The sequence below is a fragment of the Monopterus albus genome, unplaced genomic scaffold (genome assembly GCF_001952655.1).
Source record: "Monopterus albus unplaced genomic scaffold, M_albus_1.0 scaffold335.1, whole genome shotgun sequence".
NCBI lineage: Eukaryota > Metazoa > Chordata > Actinopteri > Synbranchiformes > Synbranchidae > Monopterus > Monopterus albus.
This window is the reverse complement of record NW_018128215.1, coordinates 343,218-353,512: the sequence shown is the minus strand read 5'-3', so window position 1 is coordinate 353,512 and position 10,295 is coordinate 343,218. Positions and strand designations below refer to the sequence as shown.

Genomic DNA, 10,295 nt, shown 5'->3' with positions numbered 1-10,295 from the left:
GGAGGGACTCAGGAGCAACCGTTCGCTTTAAAAACCAGAACTCAGGAGCAGCATTCAGCCCAATCCCAACAACAACACCCCCACCACCACCAAGGCCCTGACCACAAGGAGCCAATCCCTGCCTCCACCAGGGACTACAGCGTCACAGCAGTGCCCAGCTCCCCTCGCACTGCCCGCCGGGCCTCCCTTCCCACCACTCGCTATGGCATCTCACCTGGGGATTTATTCATAGAGCAGCAGGCCCAGAGCATCCTCAACAGGCAGGGGTGAGTTTATAAATATTAACATTCATAAAACAAGTGGGGTCATAAGGTCATCACCAGCATTTTTATGTGTTAGAGAGCAGGACAAAGTGCTTACAGAGAACCAAACAGATAAACAAATTCAAATGTGCATATTTTTAGTATTATGTCTAATAAACATGACTGACATTTTTTCTTGGTTAAGAAATGAAATTTTCATATAGCACAAAGGTCCCTGCATTTACTTATCAACAGATTATAAATGCTTCTGTATGTCTGTTTTGACATTAGCCCTGTTTCACGCACCTGCAGATATAATGCTATAATAATCATAGTTGTAACAGTAGTTCTTTCTTTACTACCCAAACGGCCTACATCTGCCAGAGGTCGTTAAGCTCTAGTTAGTTTGCTTAGCTGTGTGCTGCTTCCCATGTAACATGAAATAGTCTTTCAGTGCAGAGTCTGATGTTGTGTCTACGGTGTATTTTTACACAGCATTTAGACCCCAAGAGTTTAAACCACATGATCACCTGTTTTCCCACTGATATTCACACCTCGCCACTTGCCAGTAGTAACTTCCTGCAGGAGCATGCTACACAGGTCCACCTTTTTTATTGTGATAAAGTCTATGACACAAAGTAATTTATTACATATACTCGCATGATGTAGACAATCCAGCCATACACAAAAATGTGAACATGGAAAAGTCTTTGTATTGAAGCCTCCCAAAATGCAGTGCAGTATGAGCTGTGTAATGGGAGCTGAGCTAGTCAGCCTGCTGCTTTTACCACTATCCCAGTGTTGAGATCTTTCTAGATTGTGGGTCTGTCATACTTGCCTGGTTCCAGTTTCACATAGAGAGGTGCTCTGGGGAGCTCATCAGGAAAAGGCTGCAGGGTCAGTTTTTGGAGGGGATATGATTTCCCTGTTTGCCTCTGAGAGGTGACCCTGACTTAACAGCAACATGGAAAATTATCTTGTATCATCTTACATTGTATCATCTGTGCTTTACTGAGCCCAAATCAGAGAAGCAAGGTCTGCTGTCTCAATACTTTGTCCCTAAAAGACTTGGCACTAAGATTACACATATAAGAGTACAGTTCCAGGAAACTGAAGTACTTGGCATACTTTGTGTTACAACTTTTCTGTTAAGTAAGCTGGATCACATTCTATAAACAGATACCGTCCTCGTCACCTACATTCATGTTAATTTAGTGTGGCTCTGTTTGGCCTGGTTTCAGGAGCATTTGAGTGGTGTTGGTGAAATGGAGTTGATTGGGTTGACAACATTAGGCAGCTCCAGACTGTGACCCAGCCAATCACAGACCCACTGACTCAGTGCTCGTCAGCTAAGGCTTCACCACCACCACCACTCTCAGATTCCAGCCTGTTAACCTCTATGAAATTACATCTGTGTCTTGTACCTTGTTAGTCACCTTGACCTTGAGAGCTTGCATGCACATTTTTAATCACACAATATGGTTTTGTGCTGAAAACACTGCGGTGAAAAACAGATTAACAAACATTTTACAGCCCTGAGTCGGAAACAGTTGGGACAGTACGTAAAATCAAAGTTAAAACTGCTAACTTCCTATAAACAAGTCTTAAGGTGCAACAGTCCTGGGTCTTTGTTGACGCAATTTGTGTTTCAAAACACACCACACATTCTCTACTGGGGACAGATTGGGACTGCAGGCAGGCCAGTCCAGCACTCAGCCCCTTTTCCTCCACAGCCAGGCCTTGGTAATGTGGCAGTATGAGGTTTTGCATTGTCTTGTTGAAATCTGTCCCTGGAAAGACATCATCTTGAAGGCAGCATATGTTGCTCCAACATCTCTCTGTAGTGTTCAGCATTAATGGTGTCAAGTTACCTTTGCCAAGGGCACTGACACAACCCCAGACCATGACAGACCCTGGCTTTTGGATTCTTACTGCTAACAGTATGGATGGTCCTTTGGTCTGGAGCACACAGTGTCCACTCCTTCCAAAAAGACCTGAAATACTGACTCATCTGACCACAGTGCACATTTCCACTGTGCGATCATACAGTTTTAAGTACCATTTATGGATGTAACTACGTATTGTAGTGCCAGACACAGGTGTGCCAAAGTCATCCTGAGCCCATGTGGTTATATCACTTATAGAAGAATGACAGTTCTTGATGCGGTGCTGTCTGAGGGATCGGAAAGCTCGGTCATCCAGCTTAGACTTGAGCCCTTTGCCCACTGAAATCCCTACGGTTTTAATTTAGATTTGCATACTGTCCCAGCTTTTTCTGATTTGGGGTTGTATCTGAGTATCCTGGAGGGTTTTACATTAAAGTTTTACATCCTTACATGCTTTTCTTGACTGGACAATCACAGAAATACATGATATAGTTCGCTTTCAGATGTGTCTCAGAAAGTATATTCTGATCAATGTTTAGTTTGTGTAAGGGTCCACTGTGTGCCACTGGTGCTGGCTGCCTCTGTGGCTTTTTCGGCTGCTTATACTGTACTAGCTAGTATTAGTGTGTACTCATGTAGCACAAGTACTATTTAGGTCTGTGTCTGGCTTAATGGGCTACAATTAGATTAGAGCAAACTTGGTTACCAGAGGCCAGAAGGTTGTAGATGAAAATAGTCATCTTACATTTTTGGCACAGAGGCATCAGATGGAGAGAGTTGTTTAAACGAGGATATGCTGCTGCTACTTGGCATTGATGAAATTCTAGTGTAGGATTTGGGTCCCATGATGGTTTCATGTCATAAAATTTGGTTGACGATGTACACCTGGACCACACATTGATGACAACTGTGATTTGCTGGAATACATTTTTTTGTGGGAATTAAATTGAGTGTGAGTTAAATTAAAATCAGTTGTTAGATTTGAGCTGTGGGTATTAATAAGTTTGTCTGAAGTTCTCCCAACTACCTAGTTGGACATTGAAATTGTGGCTGGTTTATTTAATCATTTTCCAGCCTTTGTGTCTCATGGAAAAAAATCTTGGTACATGCTCTTTAGGTCACCTTTTGTTTGAGATGAGTTTTTAGTTCAGAGAGTGTCCTAACTCCTCAAATGAACTGGAATCTCTGTGTCCCTTATCCATTCCTTTCTCCAAGAATCCGAGCAAGGGAACGATTGTCCAAGGATGAAACTGCCCAGAGGCCCCCTGACTGGAGTCCAGACATACACCAAGCTAGCAGACATCATACTCAGGGGAAGATTGCTCAGTATACGCCACAATACTCAGAACCCACCCAGCAAAGGACTGTTCCCCAGCTTCAGCCTAGTTCAGGTCACCATTCTGCCCACAGCCAAGCAGCCTACCCTCAGTTTGACCCTGAGTACCAACACTCTGGCCCTGCTCTGGACTCTCAGCCCTGTTTGGCCATGCCTGCTACAGTGTCCAATACCAAACTTCCTGGACCTCCTGAGGTACAACCACGAAGGAGAGTGAGCACTGAGCAAATGTATGCTGCCCACAAGGAGGCAAGAATAGAGGCCAGACAGGTTCTGAAGGAAGAGGCTCATACAGAGGGTTTGTTGAAGAGCAGGAAGGCAGTGTTGCCCTCGGAGATTCGCCGAAGGGAAAGGAGTGTGGATGATACTTACAGGGGCGGGCATGAAGACATGGACTGGCAGAACTACAGTCCAGAACAGAGGAGGACGAGTCAAGGAGAGGAAGACTGGAATCTGGAGAGACTGAGGGAGAGCGGAAGGGAAAGAAATGTTGAGAGAATCAGAGAAAGAGGGAGAGAGCGTCTTTCCAGGGATTACAGTGAAGAGGAGAGAGTATTTAGATCTATGCAGCCTATCAGCGGCCAGCAGCCTGGGCAGCATCAGTCCTCAGAGCCTGTGTACCTTGAAGAGCCCCAAATTCAGCAGCAAGAACCCCTGAAGCAGCACAGCATCATTGCGACACCTCGGGACAGCGACAAGGGGCTGAAAGACAACAACATTCTCAAAGACAGAAAGAGTATGAACCACTAAGTCAGCAGCAAGACTCGCAGAAAAAACAAGAGCTCCCACCAGAAGATGAGTTTGAGTTTCAGAGACAGCAGCAGGATCCGTTGTGGCAGCAGAGGCTTGACTCAGCTGATTATGTCCAGAAAAGCCCCTCTGTCACTCTGGCCAAACATAGAAGCATGGAGATGAGCGGAGGGCCAAAACCTAAGATACGAACCCGCTCCATGTCAGATATAGGACTAAGCAAGCATTCTGCCATGTACCGCATGGAGAGGACAGCAGCCAGAAGAGAGCAATCCAGGGCCGTCCCTCAATCAGAGGTGGCTAACGGGGAAATGGGCACCCTGGACACCCGGGTGTCAGTAGCACAGCTGCGACACTCTTATCTGGAGAACGCCAACCGGAAACCTGAGTTGTAGGTCCACTGGCTTGGGCTCTGTGTTGCATTGCTAAATAACTTTATAACTTTGCACTGGTCAGCTGCTGCAGATAGATAATCCAATGATGATCCAAGAAAATAATGCTGATCACTGACAGGAATGAAATGCTTGAAGGTGTGTGCTATGATGTCTATCATTATCACATTTATTGTAGTGCAATTTTGTTGTTTGAGCTTAACTTACCTTTGCAAGTTAGCATTGGGCCTTGCGAGTTATTCCATAACAGTTGCCTGCTGCTGCATGTTAACACTTGGTAACTGCTCTTCACAGTTAAGATACAATAGGTTGTGCTTAGCGTGTGTGGGCCTGTTCTTCTAATCTGAAGTTTCTGGTAAACTGTTCATTCATTGCAATAACTTCAAAACCAACCATTTTTTTCCCTTCTTGCTGTCTTCGCCAATCTTTCCAAATTGACCCACCAAAAGTGAGACTACTAAAGTAGATCTCTCAGCAATGGAGGTAGATCCAGCTAGTGGCAGTATTCGGGACAGGGGCACTCGGAGGCCTCGACGCTACATCACCCCAGGAGACAGTCGCATGTCGGAAAGGTTTAGGACCCAGCCCATCACATCTGCAGAGCGTTTGGAATCTGATAGGTATAGGAAGGGCTTTCTGCAGGAGCTCTTCAAAATTACTTCATTTACAAAGATCAATACTCTGAGTTTTGGTGGAGCATGGTTCTACTTTGTCATTCAGATTATTGTAATATCCAGTAATTCTTTAAATTTAAAAATGTAGTCTAAATGCTGATGCTTGATATATATGATATAAATGAATTTTTTCTACAGGTCCCGTCTCAGCCCAGCACAGCTGCAGGAGGCAGAAGGTAAGTTCATCCACTGCATCCATGTTCAATGCATATACATAATTCTTTACAATTAAATGTTAATTTACAAGGAAATGTCAGTGACATTTTACAGATGTTTAAATGCAGTAAACCTTTTTTTCAGTGGATGAAGAGAAGCTTGATGAGAGAGCCAAGATGAGTGTGGCTGCCAAGAGGTCTCTCTTTAGGGTACCATTCCCACTTTATGTTCATGTCAATCATAAGGACATAATTAATATTTTTGAATGGGTGATTTTTTTAAGCTCATAATTTCAAAACAAAAGCTGCAGATCAGTTCAGATTTACAGCTGAAAGTGTTACTTATGTAATTTCAACTCTTATATCTTATACCTGTGTATTAACTAGGTGTTCACAGACGTTCAAATAAATATTTTTGCTTTTAATTTCACATATCGCTGTATCAAATTTACTAAACTAACCTACTGATGTCTCCCTGACATGTTGTTCCAGGAACTGGAAAGGACATCAGAGGGAGGTGTTCCTAAACCGCGGTCTCGAAATTCTGCTGTAGAAAGGCGTCTCAGAAGAGTTCAGGACCGCTCGCACACCCAGCCCGTCACCAACATAGAGGTGGTCAATGTTTCAAGGTTGGTCTTAAACTGTATCCTACTTAAAAACTGTAGCTGTAGTTTGTATCATACAGTTTGTAGGGCCATTTTCTTATTTCTGTTTACTTTTTCCTGTTCTTCAGTGCCTTTCCTGTCCTTTTCACTGTCCCTTCAGAAAGCTCCATCAGCCTCTCTCAAGTCTTTTGTTTTTACTCATCTTACATTTTCAATGACTGTGTTTCCCTGTTTTGAATAATGCACATTTCACTGTATTTTTTCCTTCCTCCTTTCCTGCACTTGTAAGTGAGTCTGCCACATCATCACAGCCAGCGGGCGTCCATACCGCTCGCGCCCCCAACCCCACTGTAGTCAGCACCAGTGTGCCTGGCATCAGGTACAGCTATGTGTCTCTGTGTGTGCATGTGTTGTTTATTTGCTTAAATAAGTTCTGTCTTTGCTCTTTGTACCCGAGCAGGTTATATTGTGTGTGGCTGTGTTAAGTCTTTTGCCAACAGGATTCATTGCTGTGCACATCTACACACTGTGACTCTACCACAAAGGAAACAATTGTTTGCATAATGTGTCCTTGAATGCATTGGTAGTTTGTCAATAACTTTTGGATATTTCATGTATCACAAAATGATGAATGATGAAACACATTGAAACAATGACATATAATGCAGTTTTCTAACAGAAGCTGTTTCTTCTTGTGATGTTGTCATTTGTACTGAATAATGCAAATGTCCCATAGAAACATTTTACTCTCTGTCTCCCTCTGCTGGCGTAGTGTTGGGCCTGCTCTTTCAGCTCACTTGACTTTGTTATTTCTGTCCCCTCATGTGCTGTTTCTTAGCTGTGTGCACCTTATAGGGGAAGGAAGCCAATGTTTACACAATAACTTCTTCAGATTTTTTTCCATGCCCAGTTTCCAAGCATTCCTTCATGCTGAGTTTCTCACATGCAGGTCACAAATGTCAGTAAAGGAATAGGGTACATACTTTTTGGAAAGGTTAGAGGTTGAGCCAGTTAAAGCCTTCTGCATGTCACGAGTTCACGTGTCCCGCAGTTTGTTTATCAACTCAGGTTTAACTTAACACGCTGCTGGGAGATTGCCTGCAAACATCAGAGCGCATTTAGATGATTAGCCCTGGTGCTGTGCTTGCAATCTGACAGTTATTAAAGTTGTTTTCCTGGCTGGTGTTTGCATACGTGTTTGGTTGTTTGATAGTTAGGAGAGGAATACATCTACTTTTGAAACCTTAACACTGCATGTTTAATAAAAACTTAATGATTCAGCTGTTTTGTTTGAACAAGTTAATTATCTTATTTAAAACTGACATTTAACAAGCTTCTGATTAAATAGTAATTTATGAAGATTCTTATTCATCCGAGTGATATAATATGTAAAAGTGCGAAAAAAAAAAAAAAGACAGCTAGATTTGGTGTTTTAGTGTTGAAATAAAAAACAGCCTTTATTTTGTATTTAAATTTAAACTCTATATACCTTAATAAAAATGCTGATTTAGATGTTTGCATAAGATCTTTTATAACCAGTCAAAATAATTTTACTAGTCATTTATTGTTGTGCTTAAGACTTCTCCATCTAAAGTGGTTATTTGAAGACTGACACCCATCACACCCTGACATCTCCCTGTCACTCCCTCAGCATTCAAGCTTCCCCCCAGCCAGGGTCAGCAGTCCAGGAACAGGAGAAGGACGCCCATGAACACCAGAAACCAGCTCATGCTTCTAGTGCTGTGGTAAAGGGAGATGGCCAGGAGCCTGTCCCAGAGGAGCCCGACCTGTGTACCCTTAGCTTGGCTGAAAAGATGGCTCTATTTAACCGCCTCGCTCAGCCCAGGGGCAGAACTGCTGTACGGACCCGAGAGGGCACCCGTCAGCGCCGGGCCAACGCTCGTTTTCAGACCCAGCCCATCACTCAAGGAGAGGTGCAGCAGGTACAGAAGTTTATGCAGCCTTTGGAAGAAAACTGTTGCATTGCTATAAATAGTATATGAGCAATAAATGTTGAAGGAAATGAAGGCAGTGTTCAAGATCAAGGATGGTATTACCTGTCTCTACATTTCTGAGCTAAATATTTCAGTAAAGTAAGATAAACAAACAACGGTTAGACCTAGAATTAGAAAGACAGATCAGTAGACGTTAGACCTAGAATTAGAAAGACAGATCGGTTACAATGTTACAATATTACAATTTTTTTTGTTTTCTTGTTACACCACCACTTACCAACCATCTATCATAGTTGTTACCACAAAATTATGAAGATGAAGAATGAGGAAATAAGAAGAGCAGTTACTATACTGCAGGCTATAGCAGGAGGTGCCACAAAAAGCTGACAGCAGTGGGTAGTGGGTAGCAGAAATCTGTACCATTCTTATTTAGAGCAACCACTAGAACAGATGTGCAAAAGCCAATGTAAATGAGTCAAAATTAATAAAGCTGCATCAAAGCATTTCTCAAAAAGCAGCTTCACTTCCAGGTCACTGACGCTCACCGCTGCACTATCTCATTTTTCTTATTCATTATAATACAGTGTCCTCTGGACGTCTCAAATGACTAAATTCAACACAAGAGGTCAGAACTGCTGTCTCTAAGGAAATAATTTCGGCAGTCGATGTGCAGCCGTCCACAGCTGAACATCTTGTGTCAGGGAATATATTTCTTGTCTACTCTATATGAACTGAGACTATCCCATGAAACCATGTCAGATCCTACACGGTCACATCCATCATATTTCCAGCAGTGATTCACTCATGTCCACACAGGAAGCTGAGCCCCCTGTAACCTCTGCAGTGTGTAACGGAGGCTTAGAGGCCAATCAGGAAGCACATGTAAGACCCCTTCTGATTGGTTGCATTGATTGATCCTGTTAATGATTGATCTAGTTGGTCCCGCTAGTGGCCTGTTTTGGTATGGCAGTGGATGCTTACACTAGCTTTTCATGTTGTGCTCATAAACACAGTACAGTCTAGTGTGTGTTTTTATAGTTGTAAAGCTTTAGATGTACACTTGCAGTACTTATTTAAAGCTTAGGGTGGCCTCATTTGTTTTCTGCAGCTCATTTTCCTGTGACATATTTGTTTGTTGCATAACAAGCATGAGGTATATGAACACAAAGAGTGCATGCTACTTTATTCAGCCTTCCTCCCAGCCTGAATATGCTGGCAAAGAAGCTTTTCTAGGGGATCAGTATATAGATGGATCTGGCCTTGATATTGACTGGGTGCAGAAATGTGTGAGGGTCAAGAGGGTCAACCTTGAACTGCAAATAAAGCCAGTCAACATCTGGTGTACAGGCTGGGTATCTTATAAATGGTTGCATATGATAACCTTTTGGGCTGTTGCACAGATTTATAAAAAAGAACTACCACTGTTCCCCATAGAGTAACTCTACTGGAGCTGTTGGAAGGAGAAATGGTTCACATTTCAGTCAGTACACAGAACACTGAGCTAGATGCTAATAGTGCTACATCTTTAATGTTGTCCCCTTTAAAGGCTGTATTATAGGTAAATAATACAATTTTATTAACCTATTTAATCTTTGTAGCCCAGTTAAATATATAAATGCTTCAACAAGACAGTACTGATTTCCTTCTTCTTGGAGATCATTTAATCATTTTGATTAAATATTGTCTGAATGCAAAATTCAAAAATATTTTATTATGGGATTCTTTAAGCATCATTCAGCTGTTGCTTGAATTTAGGTACTCCTCCTTGCTTAGGGGCACATCAACTGTAGTTGTTACATGTCGATTTTCCTCATCTAGATATCCCTGCCTCACCTTAATTCCACTGACAACTCCATGCATGATAAAATGCCTTTGTGATGTTAAATGTTTTAATGGATGACATAGCTTAGATGCTAGAGTATCAGCTGCTTTCACTGAGGGTACCTGTCATTTGTCAGCGCCTGTCTGTGCTTCTCGCTGCCATTTTATGAACTACTCAGACTTTTTTCCTTGATTTGTTTTAATTGCTGTTGTGCTTCCTCTCATCCACTTATTTCCTACCTCTCATCCTCTTCGTTGTCCCACTGTTTTCATCACCACCTTCCTTTTGTAACACCCACACATTCCTCTGCCTTTCCTGCCACAACCTCATTTAATACTCATTCAGTACCTTCAGCTCAGTCCTGACTTTTCTGATATTACTCCTAATGTTCCTGCAGCTGAGACATGGAGGTGAGCGCAAACTAGAGCCCCTGTCAGCCTCTCTCGTCCGCTCTGTGGCAGGCGCCAACCCCCACCCA

General features: G+C 42.7%; 1 protein-coding gene across 1 annotated transcript in view; it reads left to right on the top strand.

Moving 5' to 3' along the window:
* LOC109974486 (supervillin-like) overlaps positions 1-10,295 on the top strand; it is a 38,118-nt gene that overhangs the window by 7,848 nt on the left and 19,975 nt on the right. The window contains 11 exon segments of the mRNA XM_020624690.1: positions 5-266; positions 3,344-4,133; positions 4,136-4,605; positions 5,056-5,226; positions 5,419-5,456; positions 5,581-5,645; positions 5,928-6,064; positions 6,330-6,419; positions 7,692-7,983; positions 8,812-8,877; positions 10,215-10,278. Coding sequence (XP_020480346.1) covers positions 5-266; positions 3,344-4,133; positions 4,136-4,605; positions 5,056-5,226; positions 5,419-5,456; positions 5,581-5,645; positions 5,928-6,064; positions 6,330-6,419; positions 7,692-7,983; positions 8,812-8,877; positions 10,215-10,278 — 2,445 coding nt within the window.